General features: G+C 40.1%; 1 protein-coding gene across 1 annotated transcript in view; it reads right to left on the reverse strand.

Annotated features, from left to right (window-relative positions):
- Nucleotides 1-8,226: 8,226 nt before the first annotated feature.
- The window catches only part of epha5 (EPH receptor A5), a gene marked incomplete at both ends in the record, with an annotated part of 68,881 nt that continues 52,341 nt past the window's right edge, over nucleotides 8,227-24,766 (reverse strand). The window contains 11 exon segments of the mRNA XM_083929729.1: nucleotides 8,227-8,338; nucleotides 8,907-9,071; nucleotides 10,879-11,072; nucleotides 14,431-14,580; nucleotides 15,974-16,115; nucleotides 16,220-16,241; nucleotides 16,244-16,286; nucleotides 19,854-19,915; nucleotides 20,807-20,992; nucleotides 21,853-21,978; nucleotides 22,960-23,027. Coding sequence (XP_083785855.1) covers nucleotides 8,227-8,338; nucleotides 8,907-9,071; nucleotides 10,879-11,072; nucleotides 14,431-14,580; nucleotides 15,974-16,115; nucleotides 16,220-16,241; nucleotides 16,244-16,286; nucleotides 19,854-19,915; nucleotides 20,807-20,992; nucleotides 21,853-21,978; nucleotides 22,960-23,027 — 1,270 coding nt within the window.

Raw genomic sequence — 24,766 nt, forward strand, 5'->3', positions numbered from 1 at the left:
CGAGCCTGCTTTTAAACAGCACTGTCGATTTCAAACACCATGTCCACTATAAAATCTTTACCAGCAACAGCTTTGGCCTGCAAAGTATTTCCTGCACCCCTTTCTTGCAGTGCTCTTACACTAACCTTTTTTCTTTAGACAAAGAAATTGCCTAAAATATCATAATTAACGCACCCAAAATCAAACATCCAATGCAGAAACATACACAAATATAGACGCACGAAAGTACAAACACATACGGACAGAGAAATGCGTCTGTATACTCAGACATGCCTACAATGACATTATTACACAAAAGCCCATGGATTCATAGACACCCACACTATCACGCCTAAACTGACAGCTAAGGTTCTGCTGAAGGTCATTCATAATGATTAAAGAGGCATCTCTGCAATGATTTTCAAATGACCCTTGGGACGCCTCGACCACTGACACCTCTTCAATAGAAAATTACTTTATCGTGCCCTGGGACACTGACACAATAACGGTGTAATAGACAGCGAGACCGTAAAGAGAAGCCGACTGGGGCAGAGATGTAAAGGCAAGCGGAGACACAGACAGGAAGAACTAATAGAGTCACAAACTGAATGTCATGCAGATATAAAATGGATGTACAGGCATGTAGCAATCGAGCAGATGGAGACGGTCAAAACAGAGAGAGGCAGATGAGCGGGCGGGTGTGTGAAAATATACATACACACAGCCGGGCTTGCCCAAATCTAGACACCCATCCAACCATCAAAGAACAATTCCAGACACAGACACAGACACACACACACACACACACACACACACACACACACACACACACACACACACACACACACACACACACACACACACACACACACACACACACACACACACACACACACACACACACACACACACACACACACACACACACACACACACACACACACACACACACACACACACACACACACACACACACACACACACACACACACACACACACTCTTTTCTTTAAGCTGCTGATACAGAGATTTTGGTAATAGCCACACTGGTGGTGTGATGGCTAATTTCCCCTTCGTACACTTTTTATGTGTGTGAGTATAATAATCACCTTGAGCCATGTGGGCAATGAATTCCCCCAGAGATCAGCTAGGCTTGATTTGACATCATGACACACACACACACACAGACACACACTAGGTGCTGATATTTACATATAAACTACTGTAGCACCATAAGAACCGATTGTCACCTTCACACACGATTCAAGGTTATCACAGAAATCAGGAAAAGAACATTTCCTTTGTATTGCAAAGATTAAGCAAATGTTTTCATACTGTAAAACCTGCCATAATGATTTAAAAAAGAAACACTCTAATGTCCATTCACCAAATTGTGTGATTGATTTTCTATGTAAAATCAGATATACAAATTTTGTATGGTACGCTAATTGTTACTGTAGCAAGGCTCTCACCCTAGAGCGAGGACACAATAAAGTGAGTTGCTGACTTCAGCAGCTAATGCATCTGACATATCATTGCCTGGTCTTGCATCATCAGGATTTAAAACATCATGCAGTTTACAGAACTGCGCAGTTAATGACTATAACCCTGCCATGAACTGTATTCAACTGGATTCTGTTGTCAGTCATGAAGCACCATTGACAATTGCTTTCAGTAGCACATAGATAAGGGCCATGTTATTTATGACTTTCCTTACTAGGGCAGTATCTGATTTGCTTCAGAGATCAAAAACAGTCTGTGTTAATGTATCCATCTGTCTCCATCCATCTCTCCTCCCTTTGCAGCCTCCATTTATTGTAGACAAAGAGAAAAACTGCTAACTAGCGCTCTTGTTACCCTGACAATTTGGTATCTATCAATAAACCATGACATTGTTGGGAAATATCTCACAGTAATTGTATTGTTTGGCAATACAGTAGTTCATTAAATAGAAGCCGACGAGCGATATAACAGAGACAAAAAACGATCACAGTCTTAACAAAGTACATTGTAATAAAGTCCACGGCCTGAAGTGATGAACAGCAATAACAGTAAGAAGCTACAGCGCGCACAGTTGTATCCATAAAAAAATCTCATTACTAATTAAAATATGTTTAGAATAAATCTGAACTTGGCCACCAGCCAAATGCAGGTGAATTTGGTTGGTAGCAGATGATTTTATCAACCCTACAGTGGTGGCTACACAAAGAGGGCACTTCAATAAATCGCTCAATCTAAAGGCTGAATTGAGAGAAGAAGGGATAATGTGAAGGATTTGGACTTGTTCCGACAATTGGCACATTGGATGATGCCTTTTAATGTGCATATATATATATATATATATATATATATATATATATATATAGTGTGATTGACACGCCAATCCGCTTGTTGTGTCAACCTCAGCACCTGTTGCAGTCAACAGAACTTGCGCTTGTGAAATGTGGTTCTCCATTACGTGCATCAATGTACATACCCTGCGCCAAAACCATATTGCGCTGTTGAGCCTCCCTAAATCACTGCAGGGGATACTCCTTCACATTGACTGCCCTACTGGAGACCATGAATATGTTTACAATTTACGACAGTCCAACATCATACCTAGACCAATGATGTTAGCCAAAGCTAAAAATGTGTAAATATATCTGGTAGTACTGGCTCCATACACATCCAGCAAAGTAATAATTAATGAAACCCCTGCCTATGGATGTGTTGCCTTATGCGGTAGCACTGGCTGTAAGGCTATCAGACAATGACAGTTTCTTCAAGAGTTGATTTTTTAAAAGTTTTATTGTAAAAATATAGAATTTGATAACACACTACAAAAACATCAACACAAACGTAATACATGACAGTCTCAAAGACAAACCAATAGCACACCAATAGTATCTTTACTGTGCTTTCGAAGAATCACAAAACAGTAATTCAGTTGTTTAAAACCTTATGTGTGACAACATGATTGTTGTCTTTAACCTTGGGAAAACCTACAGTAATGACTGCATACCTGCTTGAATGTTGATACTTTGACTGAAAGCTGCACATTTTTCCTAAGATCACATGTCTATGACCAAATACCTATTGTCCACTTCCTGAGTGAAGTGCCAATTGTGAAGCGGGCAGAGCCATTGGTAACTGAAGTATTTTTCACACAGCAAATTTACACTTGAAAGTTTTACATTTAGCACATATCTCAGTGTTACTCCACAAACCAACACTGGAGTCTTCGATACCATTATATCATTTGTTAATCCATACTAGAAAACCGCTCTGTTTTACACATGTGTTTTGATGGTTGAGGTTAGGCATTGACCTTAAAAGGTTAGAATCAGGATAGCCCATTTGTCAGGGACTATGTTAAAAACAGATTGGGTTTCCAGTACGGATTGGGTACTGCCAGTTTCAACTCACAATAGTTTGGACAAAGATGTCTGTTAGATATGTGAAATCAGTTCAAGCTTATTCCAAACATCTTTGCAACCAGGAACAAGACTCCTGATGTACGTCTTGCCCTTGACATTTTATCTGCACTGTTACTAATTATCTGGAGCTGATGACTCAAAGAAATTTCTAGTTGTTGGGAATTCTCAAAGAGCTTGTTAAAAACATTAGGACTTTTACTATCAGGAGTGTGACCCAGGTATAAACCCACCCACGTCTGTGCTTTATTTCTGAAGTTTTTAAAGACACCATGTTTTTCATCATTATAAAGTGTATTAAAACCAGTAAGATGTCAGTGCAACCTTTCATTGTTGTTATGTCCCAACGCATGTGTATGCAAATATAATTTTGTTTGCTATAAATATCAGGTATTGCTTTTGTACATTTGCTAGAATTCAGTCAAGCCTCCTATCTAATAGTTTATGTAGTGCCTTTATTAGTTTTTCCCTACTTATTCCCAAAAACTGTTGGAGTTTGTTGCGTATGAATGAAATCACTTTTTTATGGAAATGCAAGTCTATATTGATGTAAAAAAATATCATTATGCTCTTCTGAAAGTAATTTTCAAACAACAAAGTTGTTTATTCAGATGTTTCATCAAACATGTCACGTAATGTAATTTGACACAAAAGAAAATTGTCTGTATAATACTTCACTGCATGGCTGATGGAGTTCCAGCTGACAGAAATTGAGAGTAACAAAACATCAATAAACCTTTTTAAATCTCTAGTCATTTGCTGTGCTTGTTTCTTCTTGCTAAATGAAAATTGCTTAACAAGAGACTTTCAGGATAAAATCAGTGCTTATATTGAATAATCTAAATTATTAGATGTTTCGCAGAGCAACACCTATCAACTAAACTGACTATATATTGTTGTTTGCAATGAACACAAACAAATCAATACCTGTTTTGACACTTTTGTGTCAGTGGTAATGCTAAAATGTCACAGACACACACACAATGTCTGGCTGAAGTTTGTTGACATCAAGAGCTAGTGCTATTGACCTTTGTCATGTCATATCATCTGCTCACTGTCCTAAAAGATCTTTGTCAAAGCCTGTGCTTACGTTCTGAGCGTGTATTGTTGTGCTCTACATCAATGATGTTTTAGGTTTCCATATATTTATATATATATAGCTTTGATTTGTTTAAAAAATATTACCAATGCTTTGTGCTTAACTGTCCAATTTTACTCTATAGGAAGCATTGAGAATATGATAATCAGTGGAAGGGAACACAGTAAATATATTAGTTGTAGTCATTAAGAAAACCTTTGACACCTTTAAAAAGTCAGTCAGCTATAGACATTTTTAGTCAAACAAAAGGGCAACAGATTTGTTATAAAGTGCAAATTAAATTAGTTCCAACATACAATGTCTGACATTCTTCTTATTGCCTGTAGATATTGTTGGCAAAAAGTAAAAACATAGAAAGTTTGGGCACAATTGGGGGCATAGCATTTTGGCTGAGGGGAGGAAAAAATGGTGCTCTAAAGATGAGAGGCACTTATAAGGGTGTACTATTCACCAATTGTTCATGCCCCAGGCATAGGTTTTAAGTTGAAATTAAGTTCAAACGGGTGGTTGTAGAAAGCCAATACCATGAAATTTGGGTGGGAATCAAAACATTGTGACAACTTCATCAAACGCCTGTGGTATTCATATGACTGAGGAGACCACCCAGCATAATAACAATAATAATTCACTTTACATGACTTATATCGTTTTTTATAAAAGATGCACCATATTATTGATGCATTCCCCCGCTACATAAAAGATCTGCATAGCCACAATAGTCTACAAAGTGTATGTTTGAGTAAAGAAAAAAACTCACCACACTGTAGCTTAACAAAAGATACAAATCCACAGATCTAATGATGCTAAATGGCTCTTGTTCGCCACAATTAAAAACTACAACATAGTATATTAATGCACAATCATATAAAATTATATATGTAGACTAATGAGACTATACAGATCAAGCTAACTTTCACTCTGGTAGAACATTTCGACTTTTAAAAACACATACCCATATAGAATAACAATTGTGACCATTCCTCCACTCATTCGTTTAGGAAAGCAGTCAAGAAACATGATCTCGGTAAGCAGGTGGAAAAGCTTAAACGCCACAAGGGAGGCCGCCATTGAGGCCACCAAAGAGGCCTGTGTATCCTCTTGAAGTCAGAGGGAGGTATCAGTGTTTAAAAGTGGAACATATCCTGCAAAAATGTGAAATGCCCCTTTAAAACATTACATTCCTCATGTGGGATTTTCTATGCTTTTCAAACAGTCAAGTGATACCACTTCTTATAAAACTAGCTTTACAATCTCATTGCATTTCCACTCTCACACCACAAGTAGTACACTGTGTATTACCAAGAAAAATATTAGCATGTCATCTGCAAAGAGGATAAACTGTATATACTGTCAGAACTCAGTCCCTGCTCAGGGGAACACAATGGTGAAAAGGCTCAAGTTTAAGCCATAAAGCACTGAGTTGCAATGTATAACATACCATACCAAAGAGAAGTAAAGCAAGGGCTTAATCATTGACAGCATTGTATACCTTTAAACCATACCAGAAGTTCATATTTCAATTCCTTTGCACACTTCTCTGGCTTTTAGAGACAACTGAGTATGTATTGCTGTCTCATTTAGGACAACTGAAAAATATTTCTAGGTCTTGCACCAAAACTTGAAATGAAACACAATCACCACCAACATAACATGAATATTTGATGATTCTGCATACCCTTGGGCACCCTTACATGGGGACAGATGTGCTGGTTGCCCCCACCTTATAATGGCCCAGGTCTAAGTAGCAGGAATGCTGATTTAGAATATTTGTCACTATGTACTAATGTGTGTATTACTCTGAGATGCTTGACCAATACCAATTTGTCCACATGATGGTTAACAGAAGAACAATGCTCCCTGCTTTAAATATATAATACATTATATACATAAAAGACATGTAGGCAGGGCTGCTCAGTAGTCCAAGAGAGAGTATTATGATGAAACACAAACGTCTTCATCATTTTGCTCATTTTTTAAACAAGTATGAATAAATAAATGATTATCAAGTTGATCAATATTGCCTCCTTGTTTTCAGCAGTCCTGTAAGAGTGAGGTTTATTGTGGTGTGGCAGACGTGGTGGAGAGAGTCTATGGCATGGTGAACTGAATAGATTGCTGAGGGTTCTCTGTGGTACCTTAAGGTTGTTGGTAAGAGAAGGCTCCATGAAAATCTGAGTGAACTCTTGAGTGAAGGCTGCATTGCGATCTAAGTGGAGATTCCATTAGAATCTAGGCGAAGGGTCCATTAGATTATCAGTAAACAGTCTCGCTATAATCTTTGTGAGAATCTGTAGGTAGTTCCATTATCACATGATCAAATGTTGCATCAGGATCGACTGAACGTTCCATGAATTTCCATGAATGAAATTTCCATTGGATTGAACGTTCTAGCCAAATCAAGCCTATGAACATGATGTGACATTTCCATTAGAGCCTGTGTGACTGTTCCATTTGAATGTCTGGTGTGGAGCCTGCATGAAGGTTCATCAGAATCTTTGTGAAGGATCCATCAGTGTCTGATCCGGTTACATGGATCAATTAGAATGGTTAAGGAGTTGGTAGCTGAAGTTGAGCTAAGTTCTGTAGGTACATATCTAAAATCTTAGTGGAAATCACTATAGATTTACAGAGAAAAGTTGACAAAAAGTAAGCTGGATATATTTTACAATCTGCCGATTCATCCTGAAGCAGGTTTTAAGGACCAGAATGGCCACATTCTATCCCTATTTGCCAGCATTTCCATATCAAAGAAAACAGGTTGATGCTGCAACTGAGTGTTGTGTTTTGTGTAGTGCTATACATTCAGACAGAAGAACAGTTGTAGGTTATTCCAATGCCTAAAGCCGCCCATCCTTTCACACTGTGCTTTTGCGGGTTCAATAACACCAACACTCTTCTAAACGAAGCCAGACTTAGACAGTTTTCTTGTCACAGACTTTGTCGTAATTAAAATTTAAGCCTCTTTAAACAATGTACGTTGCATTATGCGCTCTCAACTTGCATCACATTGGAAGATAATAAAGTATAAGATGCTGAATATGAGTCTGCCTTTCTATGAGCTGTGCAGCTCGGTTACTGCCTGACACAGAATAACAAATTCCAGAGCACATTTGCATGGCAAAGCAAAAGACTGAAACTAATGAAGATGGTCCATCTTGGTCCATTATCCCCCCCCGCCTGAGAACAGTGTTCAATTCAATGAGTCGTGATGGAACTGTACTTCTAGAGAAAAAGTCAGTACTGTTCAGATCACCTGAGACAGGCTGAAAAAGTTGAACCTGTTGCATGAAAACCCTCGTATTTGCGACGCAGACAAAAGTGCTGGTTTCTGTCAGAGCCACATCTGTGGTCTATGTTTCATATTTGATCTGAGAGGATTTAAACAGCGCAAAGACAATCCCCAAGATTCACACGAATGGAATAATCAGATTGATAAATCCCCACTTCAGTTCAGCTCGCCGTCATCTTCCCTTCACGGAGCACCACTCAGTTCGGTTCAGTTTGGTTTCAGTGCTAGAGAAGCAAACTCAAAAATCCCCCAAGACACCACAAGCAATCTCCACACACAAGAACCACAAACCCATAAACGTTGGGTTTCTTTGTCCATAGAAAGTGCTAAGCTGCTCTAGGTCCAACAGCAAATCTGAGTCTTTCTCTTCACATAAAGGTCCATATACTGTGTGTATGTTCATATGTGTGTATTTTTGCGTGCGTGCATGCCTGTACATATGCTTCAGATGTTTACAGTAGAGTTGGTGTTGTTCATAAGGACTCTCATCTCTTGAATACTTGTGATGATTTTTTTTTGATGTCCAGCCAGGTTTACTCCTACTCTTCGCAAATCCCTGAAAAACAGCACAGAAACAACAAGCCCTTATTTGAGCTGTCTGCTAACAAATAAAGGAGTCAATTATTCCATTTTTATTGATGTTGTAGCGTAAGTAAGAGAAACACTATATAACATCTTGACAAGATTCAGCTCTTGTACATACCCTGATTAAAGCAATTTATAAAACTGTCATAATACTGATATGATAGTTTCTGGATGTTCCCAGAGTTATGCATTCCTAAGTCATACTGAGTTTCTGTAGCTCTCTATCTTTATAGATGCTCTCAGTTCTAGATCCTGCATTAGCATTTTGCTTTGTCCTTCATAACCTTGTGACAAGTTCATTGCTTCTCCAAGTAAAGAGGAAAGTAAATATGAAAAAAAAATGAGTTCAGTGTTTCTACATTGGCCACTTTCTACATTGATATCTACATAGATAGTTCCTTTCAAGGCTGATCACAATGAGATTTTGTGACTTTAAAACAGAACAAAAAGCAATCATTTTGGGAAAAACATGCATATCTAAGGACCTGATGGTTAGATTGTCCTAGTACTTTTTTGTTTGTATGTGTAAGTGACCTTACTCTGATGTCATCTGAGCCACTGTCTCCAGTGAAGAGTAACCTCCTTCCATGAAGAGCTCAGTGTAGCGACCCATCTTGATGCCGTCGAGCCATTCCCCTACGGTCTGGCTCCGAGTGCTGCAGTTCCCTTCTACACTGGCGTGCTCCACTAACAGGTTGGAAACCCTGTTTATATATGAAGATGAAGATAAAGCCAAAGAAAAAGTAAGTCAGTAATCAAATTAAAGCACAAGATTATGCATGTAATGTTATGATGCATCAGCTCTGTTTCACATGTGCAGTTGACTACATTTTGAAGGCCAGGGCTGAGATCGAGTCCTGAAAGTTATCAGTGAGGCTTTCTTATGCTAGTTATGCACCGTCACGTAAAGCTGAAAATGCTGTCCACTCAAAACTCTTTATCATTCAGCTCACTCTCCTTGCTCACAAAAAAAGCTCTCCATGCTTTCAAATGCACATGTTCACGCAAACTAACTGTGTTCTCCGCGGTGTAGCTGGAACAGAAGTGTCATGTGGAACAAGGAATGGCATCTCTCTAATCTGGCTAATTGTCATATGCTGATGCATAGGCTGTTAGATATGAAATTGGTATTATGTTCCTGCTGTGTGTGTGTGTGTGTGTTTAAGTGTACAGGAGGAAGATTTCATTATCATCGCTTCGTGTCCGACCACAGACATTTCATGCCATTGTACACTACTGCAATGGAAGTGCATAGTTTGGGAATACAAATACAAATGTTACGATAATCAAAAGATACCCCACTCAATGCAATTCACACTGATGTGTAGTTTTAAGAAAACTGAGCCACTTTCATGTATTTCTCTCCTCTAGAAAGAGACTATGTCCGTCCTGATTTAATTATACAGCTATACGACTTCAATAAAGACTCTGTTTACATTTCATCTCAACGGTAACAAGTCTACTAGCTTGCAGGGCGGGCTTTAAGTCACATAAAAATGAATAGGTCGATTAAAACGCAAATTAAAATCTATTTTCAAGATTAAAAAATATATCTCTTCTTGAAAAAATGACTACACAGTTACATTTAGTAGTCTTTTACTCCCTGTAGGTGTGATAATTATTGAAGTATTGAATACATTATAATTTTTTTAAACAAACATCTAAATATGTCCATGTCTTCACACATCAGTGTAACATTTGGTTACTACTTAATCCAAAAATAACATTTTTGTATTGGATTTCAACATAAAAATCTAATTCTAAGCCCCAACCACAGCGCCTTCCTGGTTGATCCGATACAGAAGTGCCATAAATTGCAGTTTGTTGAGTGGCCACTAGGGGCATGTTTCATAATAGATCAATTTCTCATCGACCCCCATGTTAAATAGGCCATTTTCACTGCATAATTAAACCTATTTAAGGCCCGGTACAAAAAAAACATTCTAGTCTGTATGTTTTGGTCATATCTCCATGACACGCTAATGGAGGTGAATTTCTTTTGTACTGGGGTAGTTTTTATTTTATTGGAGGTTAAAGTTTATGAAGAATTAGGGGCAGGGCCTCTTGAGTGAATGCTAGCTGCTGGTCCTCAATTCACCTCGGAGGTTAACATCAGCCAGACAGACGTATCTTCCTCCCCCCAACGTCACATCCACAGTTTTTTTTTTGGTAAGAGGAAATGTGGCGGAGAGAGTGGACATCGACATAGAGGCCACGTCTATTTTTTATACAGTCTATAATAAATTCTTAACGTAGACGTTCTTCAAAATAAAAGACATAAAAAGTTGGAGGCTCCAATTCTTGTTGATATTTTAAGTCAGCACCCGAATAAATACACCCCTCCTGTCAGTGCTCCTTCATTACATTAACATCTGCCAGATTCACCATCTTTCTCTCAGACTACCTTTCTATTTATATATGCATTTTTTTTTACAGTGCACACACAGGACGGACAGTAAGCTGATTGTGTTTTTGATGTTGATGATGTTGTTTTGCAGAATGAAATCATACCTGTGTGATGAGTTGACCAGCTTTTTTAATGAGCTGGGATTGCGAATGAGCTTGTCTAGTAAACATACAATCTCATCAAACTTGGGGCGGTTGCTGCGTTCTCGCTGCCAACAGTCCATCATTAGGTGGTACAGAGCCTCGGGGCAGTCCATAGGACCTGGCAACCTATAGCTTTCCTCTACTGCCTTTATTACCTGCAGACAGAAAGGGGGATGGAGAGAGACAAACAGAGGTTAGAATTTAAAATGGGGTGCAACACCTCAAAGGATTTGCTACCAAAAGTAGTTTCTGTCTTAAGAAGTTTAGAAAAGGAAAGAGATGGAGGGAGAGAGTAACACTAGGTTTACAATGGCAGTATATAAGGTTTAGGGTTAGCAAAGCAAAATGGAGACAAGCCAGAGCAGTGAAACCTCCCATGTAAGTCTTAATCCTACCTCTCAAAAAAGATAACTTGGGGCCAAATTTAACTTTATTGTCACAAAGTGGAAATTTGAAGGTTTCCATTTTCGATCCCCATCTCCTTTATAGAGTGCGTCAAAGTGCCCTTGAGCAGGACACTGAACCCCAAACAGCCGATGAGCAGATTGGCAGTCAGTGTATGTGAATTGATATTGAATTCAATTGACCCTCTGGGTTGTCCCTTTAGGTATATGATCAATGCCATAAAACTGTTCAATGCTCAGTGAAATTATTTTAACCTTAAAATGGATAAAAGTGTTAGAAATTTGTCTTCATGGACAAAGTCTGAGGGAGACAAATCATTCAGAGGGTGTGGAGAGGACACGACTTGTTTGTCGCCCAAACTTAGCAATAACTTTTTCCACAGCAGGACCACCTTCAGCAAAAGTAATGATATTTCCAAATTGAAATCTCCCGAGCAAAATCCCTAATCCTGATATTTTCTCCAGGGTTGCACCTGCTCTCTATTTGACCCCGCACTCAAACCTCCATTAAGTAGTGCATCAAACAAAAACTAACCACCTGCAAGGCTCAACAAAGCAACACATCACAAAAGCGTTATTTGTGTATTTCATACACTGCACAGCCCAGTTAATCATTTCCTCAAGTAACAAGATGCAGCACCGAATCACAGAAATATAATTTTTTTGGGGGGGATTGACTTAGATGAATAATAAATAAACCCCGGCTCTCTCTGTTATACCCTGCAGCGGAAAGCAGGCTGGAGTTTTCAGCCTAGTTCTGCTAGTGCAAGACACTGGAGGGAATTGATTTGTTGAGTTCATGACAGCCTTTGCTTGTGTCAAATCCACACAAAAGCCAGACGTGATAGTGCTCAAATACACGTGCATGAAAAGTGCATGTACGCTTGCACCGGAACACGGGAGAGGAGCATGGCATCAAATCATTTCTGTGCCGAGAGGGAGTAGAACTACACATGGCTGACTGGCAGTGAGGAAAGATCAGAGGGGAGGGAAAATGAGAGAGCGAGGTGAGCGAAAGAAAGAGAAAGGCGGACAAGGAGGAAAAGAAAGAATACAGGCAGGGATTTTTCGAGAGACAAAAGAGAGGATGAGAGAGAGAGGAGTGAGGAGGAAAAAGGGGTGGAAATGGGAAACAGAAGGAGAGAGCTTAGAAAAAGAGAGTGCGAGAGCCTACACTTTTTGGCGCAGATCAGAGAAAATCCAGCATAACGCTTTCAATTAAACATCAAACGCCTTCTCCTCTCCTCTCATCCTCCTCTTCTCTCTCCCTCCTTCTCTGAGACAGACAGCCTAATAACCGCAAGGAGGAGGAAGGGGTCTGAAGCAGGGAATGAAGAGGTCACTGGAGGGCTGTGCGTGCACATGTTGCCTGTGTGTGTCTGTGGGTGGGAAATTAGTGTGCGCATGAGATGTCTGAAGGAAATTCTTCATTCTCACTCATCGGCAAATGACATGATGGCGGTTCTCATTAAAATGACCGCTTTCCTGCACTTTCATGTAAGTGCTATCCTCTCCTCCTCTTTTCATCACCCTCTTCGTCTCCCCTCTGATGAGCAGACACTTGCAGGTCATTTGGGTACTTGCTGAGTAGCGCTAACTCGCTACCACTACCGACCGCTCATTTACAAGTTTGACCCTTTTTTAATTTAGCCATTTCTAAGATTGCTACATTTTGTTTAAATTACAAGTGATCAAAAACGTTAAGCACTAATGGGGGGTATATAGCCTAAGTAAGTGTTCTGTTACATTCTGCTATTTTCCCTGCTGTGTTTTTCTGCTTAGCTCTGCACCTCCACGTGCATTCACCTGTTTCACTCTTCTGCTTACGCACACCTTTCTCTGCACCCCATGATGTCTCTCTCTGTTTCCATTAAAGCTATTCATTGTCCACAATATGCAATGATAGATTTATAATACCAAGTTCATCCAAACCCCTGCCTATTTCATGTCCTTAAATCCCGCTCCTGACAGGAAACCATGTATAGTTCACCTACATGTCTTCTTCTAACTCAGAGGCAATGTACAATAAAGACAACAATGTTTTTATAGTACACACCGGTTCACAGAAATCCATGCAGCTGGCTCTGTGCCAATCTTTTCACACTTATTTGAATTGACAGACAAAGAACAAATTCTGTTCGTATGGCTGTCAACATGTTGTTTGGACATACGTATGTACCCTCAAACAGAACATTATGCAGGTTTTTAGTCATTAAAAAAATCAAACAAATACCAATATACCTTTAATTAGAAATCCATCATGATGAAACTGCAGTTGAGCAGCTAAAACAGCCGTTTTAAAGGTCTTTCAAGTAAATTTGACATTTTGGGAAATAGGCTTTCTAGCAGTCTGTTAAATATGAAACTGCAGCCAGGAGACAGGTGGAAACGGCTAGCTTGGCTCTGCCACATGGTAACAAATCTGTCTACCAGCACCACTCAAAGTCACTAATTAACATGGTATATCTCATTTGTTAAAAGTCCAGGCTATTTTTTTGGGGCGCTGGGCAGTTGCCAGGCAGCCAGACTCCAGGAAGTTAGTGGTTTCAGCCAATAAATAATCCAAAACATCACCCCCATGTAAAACAGCATGTTGGTGATTTTACACTTATGCTTTTCTATGGATTAAAAGCACAAGATAATCGTGTTAACTAGTGAGAAAAAAAGAAAAGCTGGACATCTGCAATTACATGACAACTTGTGGATGCTAGATCATACCCACCGAACGACAACATGGGCATACTTTGCTGGCGTCAACACACAGATGGTTATTTGAACAAAAAAAGCTATAACCCTATAAGTAACAAGATGTACCCTAGCCCTGTCTTTTAACCTAACCCTAACCTCAATCCTTAATGTTAATGTTAGCTAACTGCTAACCATTGACATTTGCGTAGTATAACACATTCATTCAGTGACTTGTTTGGTGGGTACGCTCTATTATCGGCAACTACTACCCCAATAAACAAACCTTGTGGTGTGATTGTTTTCTTAGTTGTCCTAGTGTCATTGTTAGACTTATCTCCACAGCACCAGACCACTCTTCGAGCTGGCGTATGGTCTGGCTGCATGAGTTCACAAATATTGTAACAGGTCCTGTTAAACTTACATCTTGATTGGACATCTCCCAGTATGGCCTCTCTCCGTAGGACATTACTTCCCACATGACAATCCCGTAACTCCACACATCACTGGCTGAGGTGAACTTCCTGTATGCGATAGCCTCCGGAGCCGTCCAGCGAATAGGAATCTTCCCGCCCTGTGACAACATGCAAGAACATTTACCAGAAGCAATCTCAGAAAATGGAATGCATCTGTTGTGGTGAATTAACCCTGATATGTTTGCATCGACAACAGCTCAGTGGCAGGCATGTACAAAGGAATTTCCAGCGTACAAACACAGCTGCAGTCATTCAAAGTTATTGCAGATTTTGTTCCACAAAGACGGAAACCAAGAACAGACTTTAATTGAGACACTTCTGCCGCATGTGGTCCAACCCGAGATTACAACGATTACCAATTAGGAACACATTTATGATACCAAATTTCACTTTCTTTAACAAATTCCTTGTCCTAACAGTCGGTGGTGGTGGTTGGGGTTTGACATTCCTCTGCTCATTTTCTTCATCTTCATTATGACGCTTTCATTGCAAAGATAGAAGCGTTCACAGGATGACTGCTGAGTTCTAGAGGAAAATGTGTTTTTGGCTGATGAGCAGTGAAATTAGTGATGTAGTATTGATGAACCCGGCAGCGGGATATCTCAGGATCGGCTTATTTGAAGGGTGAGAATCACGTCGAGAGAGAGAGAGAGAGAGAGAGAGAGAGAGAGAGAGAGAGAGAGAGAGAGAGAGAGAGAGAGAGTGAGAGAGAGAGAGAGAGAGAGAGAGCGAGAGATAGATAGATAGATAGAGAGAGAGAGAGAGAGAGAGAGAGAGAGAGAGAGAGAGAGAGAGAGAGAGAGAGAGAGAGAGAGAGAGAGAGAGAGAGAGAGAGAGAGAGAGAGAGAACAAGAAGAAATGTAGCCTGGCAGTGAGAGGTGAGTGACAGGATATTTGGCACGGCAGCAAGCCTCTGTGCTAATTGAGTGTTGCGGAGACTGAGCTCTGAGTACTAATTGGCCCTACTCCTGCAGGAGGCAGCCAGGACGCTCAGCCCGGGACACACAGCTCAATTTAAAACCTGCTGCTGCCGTCTGTTTGTGTGTGTGTGTTGGTTTTCAGCAAGAAGCAGAGAAAAAGCGTCATAGTGTCCTCTAGGTTACCTTTGCTGTTTCGCTCTAACAGTAGTGCTGACACAAATAGTCGATTACTCGATTGGCAGAAAACTGACAACAATCAATTTAAATCTCCCATAGTGTAAAAAGCAAGTAAAAAGTAAGTAAGTATATTTAGGCTTTGGACTAGATGGTCAGACAAAACAAGCAATTTGGAGACTTAACCTTGGACTCTGGGAAATTCTGGCCAGCAGAATTGATTAATTGAAATTAAAATAATAATAAATAGTTGCATCCCTATTATACTGTACTGTATACATTCAGTAGTTGCAGTCCTATTATAATGTATATATACAGTATAATAGGGCTGCAACTAATTATAATTATTTTGTGTATATTATTTTGTGTATATATACACAAACATGCACAGTCTTACCCGTGTGGTGTAAGCAGCCTCTGGGTCATCTTCCAGGACTCGGGACAGACCAAAATCAGACACTTTACACACAAGGTTACTATTGACCAGGATGTTACGAGCTGCGAGATCCCGGTGGACGTAGCCCATGTCGGATAGGTATCTGCATTTATCAACACAAAGGAGAGGATTAAACCTTAACACTGCATCCTAATGATACAGTATGTGTGTTCAGCAATGCATTGAATGTTTGTGTTTTATGTGTACCTCATGCCAGACGCAATGCCCTCAGCATACCGACCAGCTGGATTACAGTAAACTGCCCATCATTTTTCTGAAGAAAAGAAGGCACAGAGAGGAAAAAGACTTATGTTGTTGATATTTGGTTTGTTACACCACTAGATATTGTCTATGAGAACAATAAGAAATAAAAAGGGAGGCGTAAAATCACGTCAAAAATGTTTAAAACTAGATAAATTGTGGCGCATTTAGTCAATGCAGTGCTTCTCCATAGTGTCTACATTGAATTATTGTATAAACTAGTTCTGTAATGATAATAGAGTTTGCATGCGGTTTGACGTTAAAAATTGTCTGAAAAAATGCAAAGAAACAATGTGGTTCCACTCAGATTTTTATGTAGTTTTTACTGCATGCAGCTTTTAAAACTGAGTCAACTTGCAAAAGGATATAGAAAGGTAACTGATGGAGGACATGTATGACCCCTGCATTGAAAAAATGACATCTAAGCATTCCTCTAACAGCCATCTGAAAGTTGCCTTGTAGTATGGAAGCCACACAGCCATTAATGCCACAAAGCCCATAACTGTGAGTTATAGCAAAGAAACAAAGACACAGTTCTGCACATCCAATTTTAACTCGAAATTTCATGTCAGTGAAGGACCTTGAGGGTGAGCACATTATTGCATCTTACTGTCATCTATTTCAATTCTCATTCCCAGAAATATAAATTCCAAATAATCTAGCTCTTGATTACAATTTCCTACATGTCATGGCAGTGATGATAGCTATTTAATCATATGTGATCTTGTCAATAGCTCTCCTGCTCAGTGTGCAGACCCAAACCAAGGTTAATGACTCTTGTGATCCTGCCCAGAGCTTGTTGCTGTCCTGCGGTGCAGAGTCACAACGCGTTTAGCGAAATCGCTGCCTGTGGTATAGACACCAGCCGAGCCGTGTCTCCCTCCAGCAAGTCAAACACTTTCTCGCTCCTCACTTTGAGCCCTGACTCAACCTTCTCTTGTGGGACCTTCAAATCTCCATATCCCAATGTTAATAGGTCTTTTTAATAACCCAAGAATAATGATGGGGCGAAGAACATTTTGCCAAGGACAAAATGTGCTTGTTCTCTATCAATGCATGCTGGTCAGGAGGTAGCTCCTTGAAAGAGCTGGCAAACTTAAAAGAGTACTCCACTGATTTAACATTGCACTATATAAAACTCATTAAAAAGTATTAAACTTGATGCCGTAGGAGTGCTAGAGATATCTTAGGTCTTTTTTATTCTATACATTCCTCTACACTGTCAAAAACTGGCACCTGCAATACCCACAATGCATTACCCAATTGCACACAACGGTGTGTTATGGTAGTAGCGGCTAATTTATCGAGCCGCAGAGGTCTGTCAAGCCCACTTCTTTATAACTCCACACATACATTGTCAAAACAAAGTTGTGACTTAATCAAGTGACATCACCTAGGCAATTGTTTTTGTGGTGTATAAACAGCTACCAACGAAAAGAAAGAATAGGCTGGCTGCTTAATGCTAAGGGGAAAGGCATTAGCTACTGAAAACAATGAATTATAGGACTGTATGGCTGCATTCACATCAAATCAGGTATTGCAGCAAAAATGCCTGTCCTCCAAATCATTTCAGCGCGGGTGATGTATTTGGCTGCGGTGGTGAGGGCTGCCAAAAAGTTGAAACAGAATGAACTTTTGGAGAAACGCAACCTAATGTTAAGCTGCCAGTCATGTAACCTTCTAGCAAACATCACCTTCCTATGTCACATTATGTTTTCATGTTTAGTCACTCAATTTGGCCTTGTGCACCAGTTTAAAACCCACCAATGATCAACCTCACATCCTGATTAGTTACTTAAAGTAGGTGTGTTTTTTAAATCCTGTCAATGCGGACAGACAGATTACTTGTATGACCTGGCATAGCCTACAAGCACTATAGCCAAATACCGGCTAAATGCTAGAAACATTGGGAACACAATAGAGACACAAATGGACCTTTCAAATGATACTCCCACACCACCACCCTAATCGCCACTACGTCTGATTTCGTGTAAATGCAGCCTAACTGTTCTGTCCACCTATCAAAAACCCTTCCACCAATGACAGCTCTTTGACTGTCGGTTAAGGCCTCCCATCCAAATGTAAATGATCAAACCTTCCCCTCAAACTTTCTCCATATTTCCACAGCAGACATGTAGCTCTCCCACTTCTTCTGCCCTCATGGTTTCAACCTCAGTTTCCATCACTACTGCAACTACTTTTCCCATCCATCCATAGCGGCAGAACATCCCACTTACATGTAAAATGAGATGTTAAGCCAAAGATGTGAGTTATGAGTCTTATACTGCATTGTCCATAGCTGTGACCCTTAATCCGGGAGCCAGTCAAACCTCTGGTCCTCTCATGGCTGTGCCATTTATACCGGCCTCACTACACCAGCCATCCATGTAATTACTTCTCAGGGCTCTGTGCTACTCCGCCTGCTGGTCTCCCAGCTCCTCTGCTTCAGTTTGCCATCAAGGATTACTCCCCAAGGCACACAGGGCAGCAATTTCCACTGACCACAGCCCTGCAGCACATCCTTCCTCTGTCTTTAGTCTCACAGCATCCTCTCATTCCACACAGGCTTGGTGAGTACATCTTTTTCAGGTTCATCTTTCCAGCCTGCATTGCCGTTTGAGCACACCTCCATATAACGCCACATTATTCTCACCTATCCCAAATTTCCATAATTGCTGCTTTCTCTCATCTCTCCGTTAGCCATCTGCCGCAGGAGTCTACCCCTTTTTTCACACAGGATTCAGCCTTCTCCGCCAACTGAGCATCTTGCCATTGTAACCAGTGAATAGACTTAAATGCTCTGGAGAGGGATCACTTAATTCAAAGGTTTGCCAGCCTTCATTAAAGTCCACCTCAGTGAAGTCCAAATTGTCTAGACAGTGCAGATGTGATTCTGCCTGTCATATTTTCTGGCTTTAACTGATCTGTCTCACAGCGGGGGACTAGTAAACATTTAAAAATGTGATTATTCAGTATTATTTATTGTCGCTCTCTTAAATTGAATATAACCTACAACCTGTAATCCTGCCTACTTACATCTTTATATTGTCAACAGTCATTTTCCACAACACAGCTAAGATTTTACACAATGTGTAGAATGATGAGGTATCGAATTGGACTAATGATAGCTTTGGTGTACATATTCTCCCACAGTGGTGTATCTCCACTACAAACAGCTCCCATAAATGTATTTTCCTTTCCAGAGGATTAGACGTGTATTCCACCCCTGTGATAACTATCCTCCCAATTTGGCATATCAGCAAGTGGCTCTCTACTCCTGCCCGTCTGCCACTCACCTCAGTACAAACCAACACTGATCCATACACATCCTCATTTTCATAAAAGCTGCTAAAACAATTTATTTTGATTGATTCTTTCGAATCAATGGCGGTTTGCCTTACCTTCGTCTTCTTCTTTCCCATCCCTTTTACTCCCCATCATCCTCTTTATCCACTGTCTCATTCCTATAATGAACATCACACTCTTTCTCAAACTCTCCCTTCCCATTACCCTATAATCCTTAACATTCTTCTTTTTAGGTTAACCTCTCTAAAATATCATTGTCCCCCCTCTGTCCTACCTTGAGGAAAGTGTCCAATGATCCATTCTCCATGTATTCAGTGATGATCATCACCGGCTTGCCTAAGAAACAAAATATGAGAACATACTTCACTACATAAACAATAATACATTTAAAAAGTACCATATTATTATTATTATTATACCATTTTCATGTTCATACTTTTATTTTGGATTTCTTCTAGAAGATACTTTAATAACTTTAAACAAACACATTATTATTATTTTCTTATACTGAACATAACTTGTCCTGTCAGTTCTGATTGGTAATTGTGTTTTTAGCATCTTGGCTCTCCTCATCTCAGTACCATCATTGCAGCAGGGGAATGACTCTAACGCCACATTCTCCTTAGTGAAGTTGAGACATCAGAACTGTATGCAAGTCCTGATGACACATTTAAAAGGCACAGTTTCTGAATACGGGCTGTGTGCTTTTCTCTGTGGTTTGAGCTTTTGATATTTTCACAGTATTCATATATCACCTCGGCCTGCTTTATAATAAAAAAAAGACATGGAAATCTCACTTATTACAATATGGGACCTTTATAAAAAATACATGGTTTCTATTCTTTTCAGGGTTTTTTGTATCAGCTACTCAGATTGGGAATATTGGAGCTCTCTTAAATATATTACATTTAATCTTGTCATGACCATTCCACTTGATGACATAAACAGTATGTATGAGTCAGAAAAAAGGTAATTTCAGAAGCACAACTCAAAGTACAACTGAGCTTGATAAACCACAGTCGAAGCACATCCAAACCTGACTGATGAAGAACAGCTGAGTCGGATGGATGTTGAAAAACCCTGACAGAGTACAGCTTAGACACAGTACAACTGCCATATGAGAAGTCCCAGTAATCTGCGTCGTGACATAGGTCATAAATCCTACGGGGTGAATCTCAGGGTCACAACCAAAAAAACTGACTAGCAACAGACATGTTGATGACTCACTCTTGGTGACCACACCCTCTAGACGGATGATGTTTGGATGGTTAAACTGGCCCATGATGGAGGCCTCCCACAGGAAGTCCCGTCTCTGCTGCTCTGTGTAGCCTGCTTTCAAGGTCTTAATGGCAACCTGGATCTCTCTTTTCCCGGGCAGCCTCAGCGGTCCGCTGCACACTTCTCCAAACTCCCCTGAGGCAAAGAGATGGTGCTTGTCAGTGGCCTCAACATTTCATCCCACTTTTATCACCACCTTTCGGTCTTAGAAAAAAAACTTTCATTGCTACCAAGATCGAATTATTCTTTTAACGTGCCTTACAAATTTTTAGGACAAGTTTTAGATGTAAAGGTATAGCTGCGGAGGAAGTGTACACCTTGAAAAATTCCATAAGGAGTCAGGTGTTTTACACAGAACAGGAAACATAAAACATACCTAAGCAGAGGTATGCACACTTCAATTAGATTCTTAAAAAAAATGTTATTATTTTGATGCCAAGGGCAACTTCAATATTTTTATAGCTGACATTTATTAAACACCACCAACAATTGCATTGTATTTATTATGCTGTCTGGGATGAGTGTCACAATGCAACCGATTGTTTGACCTATAAATACCAGGCAAGCATAATTCAACTCAGTTTTCATCATCACATCAAATACAATAAGTGGGCCCATTTCCCTGTTGAACAACTAGAAAGCCTGTGAGGCTTACAAATGTCAGCGAGGCTCAACACCATTTTTTAGCCTGGTGAGCTGTCATTTTCTAGCAGTGAAGAAAATATGACGCCCTGTTATAGAAGAAAATGGTTACATTTTATACAGCATGGCAACATTAAAATAGGCTCATTACTATTATTGCTTTCCATTGAGTGTGTTTTTATACAGTATTGTTTGAAATTCTGACCCGAGCATGCTTGAGTGAACCGGTTTATTTCAGAATGAACAATAATATAATAACACATAACATACATTATTCTGGCCAAATCCACCCCAAACTGATACTTCAGAAACAGTGTATCTGTAAATATCACACAGACACCAAGTTGACTCACCAGCTCCAATGATCCTCTCTATGGAGATGAATGAGACATCAATCTCCTGCGCAAATTCATGCACCGCCTGGTTGGGATCTTCATAGGTGAGGGGGTCAATATAGGTGCGCACCCCTGGGAACTTGACTGCAGACACACACACACACACACACACATGGCATCATTAGCATTTAGATGTCATTTACCATTATTAACATCTATTTAGGCTGGCATCCACAATACAATGCATGCATACATACATAACGATACTAATGTATAAGGCCACTGCAGGCGATGTAGCAAATCAAGAAACATAATTACTTTACAGCAATACTTACAACAACATTTGTTCATCAATGTTGAGTAGTAGTATGTAAATTTCCACAAAATGTTCCATATAAATACATAATATAATGTATACTGTATAACCATTTTTCATACCCCTTAACATTATTCCTGCCTATTATATTGTTATGGTGATGTTATTTAGAACATACTCTGAAATCCTGAAACCCTTATGATTATTATACTTAAAAAAACATCACTCCTCCTGAAAGCACTTACTGAAACTACCTAAAATACTTCATCTAGATAACAAAATATTACAATTCATACCTTTAATTATCTCCAAAACAAGACACTCTTTCAGTCTTTTTTTGTGTCCGTGATACGTAATTAACATTTATTTGAAAATATTTTACTTCATAGTATGAATCAATATGACAGTGTACCACACATACTGGCACTGTGGTATTATTTTTTTCTCCGCAGTTGATGTACCCGTCACGGTCGGCTCTGATGCCAGCAGATGGATGGCAGAATATGACGCCAAAAATGTTGCCAAATTTATTAAGCTGTCACGGCCTATTAATCACCATAGCTTTTGTGTGTCCTCTGCCAACATGGCTGCCATGTAGCTGGTCTGTAGCTGTGTCATTTAAAGAATAGCTCCAAGTACAAAACATTGTCAAGTGTGGGTGACACACATCCTTGGGCCTACGGGGATAAACACACTCATACAGACATGACCACTGCTTGAACCTTCTACTGTACAGTTCTTGTAGTGGGAACTTTGGGTGAACTTGCCTGGACACAAACACAGAATTACTTTGGGCTTCTTTAACTTACTGTGACCGTTGTGGAAGTGCATCTTCTCCTCCTCAGGATCCTGCTTTGCTTTGCTGTAGCCACACCGCCTGAGAGGGAGGACACACAAACACATCAGAATGTCAAACCACAGTATTGGTATGTGCACATGTAAAGGCAATGACTAGTGTTTTTAAATGGCAGAGAACCTTACAATTTCACTTGTATTAATGGCACATACTGATGATTTACAGGAGGTAGACGTAACATTGGGAACACCTCTGTGCACCATCGGAATGATTAATTAACCAATGCTGCTAAAAAGGTTGAAAAAAGAGGGACAAATTGTATCTGCATATTCAGTCTATTAGCATCATATAGCAATGATTGCACATCATTTTCTTACATTCATTCCTAATTTCTAGTACGAAATACTGCACGCCATTATGCATTTTATCTACTTTATATCTACACAGAGAGCATACGGTGACATTTACACTCAGAGAGAAGTAAGGACAGCAGACAGAGATCCCAGTAGATTCCACAAAATGGCCCCGACACATAGAATCAAATCCTGGACAACACACTTGGATCTAAGTGCAACTTAAGCGTTTTATGTTCTGATAGACTCTGCTAACTTACATTTCAAGATTGCTGAAAATGCTGAAAAAATAGCAGCCTTGTAGATGTGAGCAAAGGAGTGCAGTTTCCAAATAATATCTTTTTCCAAGAAAGCCTTTGTCAACAGATCAACCCTGATGTTTGGCAGAGAGAGAGAGCAGTCTTGCACTTTTTTCATAAAGGCTATGTACAAAATAAAGACTTTTGGGTCAAATTGCCCGAAAGAAAGAGAACATATAAAGAGAAATTCTCCATGATATCCTTTTTCTCATATGCTTGTGTGTATCCCCTGATGTATAGGCGCAAACCTGCATTCATTTGTTTGTTGTGAGGATGCGTGTGTTTGTGTGCTCAAAGCTTCTCTATTTCAATATTTACACAAGCTGCATCAGAGATAATCAGAGATGACCCAGATTAAACAAGAGGGTTGATTTTAAGCTTGATCCCACAAGCAAACATGCAGGAAAACATATGGTACTCAGAACAGACCCAGTGACCAACTGAAAACAGTATAATTTTTTAGGTAAATGCACTGATTTACATTATTGCATTTGAAACACAGACAGACAGACAGACAGACAGACAGACAGACAGACAGACAGACAGACAGACAGACAGACAGACAGACAGACAGACAGACAGACAGACAGACAGACAGACAGACAGACAGACAGACAGACAGACAGACAGACAGACAGACAGAGAGGTCATACCAAAGTCTTTCCCATCTCTCTGTGGGACAGCCTGGCTTGGCTAGGGGGGTTTGGTATGGGAAGCTAGATAGTCTGGGGGATGGAAGTCTGTGTGTGCGTGCGTGCGTGCGTGCGTGCGTGCGTGTGTGTGTGTGTGTGTGTGTGCCTGCCTGAGGGTGTTTAGTTTGCCGGATCTGTTGAGTCAAGGGGTTTGAGCATGCTCACACCCAGCCGGCTCTCCAACTTCCTACATGTGTGCATCTGTGTATGTGCGTTAACCCATGCGTACATGCATCAGCACGTATGTGCTTGTGTCTACACATGTGTGTGGTATTTGGATGTATTTGTGTGAAGTCTGGAGGGTCATGCAGGCGGAGGGGAGGCGGATATGCAGTGCTTCGAGGGGGCGGGGGGTTGTGGTGCTTGTGTCCCAAATCCATTGCTGGAAAATTTGGCATTCCTCCATTTTCCTCCCCCACACAAAAACCAGAGTGATCCTGATTCCTGTTCAGCTAAACCAAAATCACCACTGTTTC

This window comes from Echiichthys vipera (genome assembly GCF_963691815.1).
Source record: "Echiichthys vipera genome assembly, chromosome: 16".
Lineage (NCBI taxonomy): Eukaryota > Metazoa > Chordata > Actinopteri > Perciformes > Trachinidae > Echiichthys > Echiichthys vipera.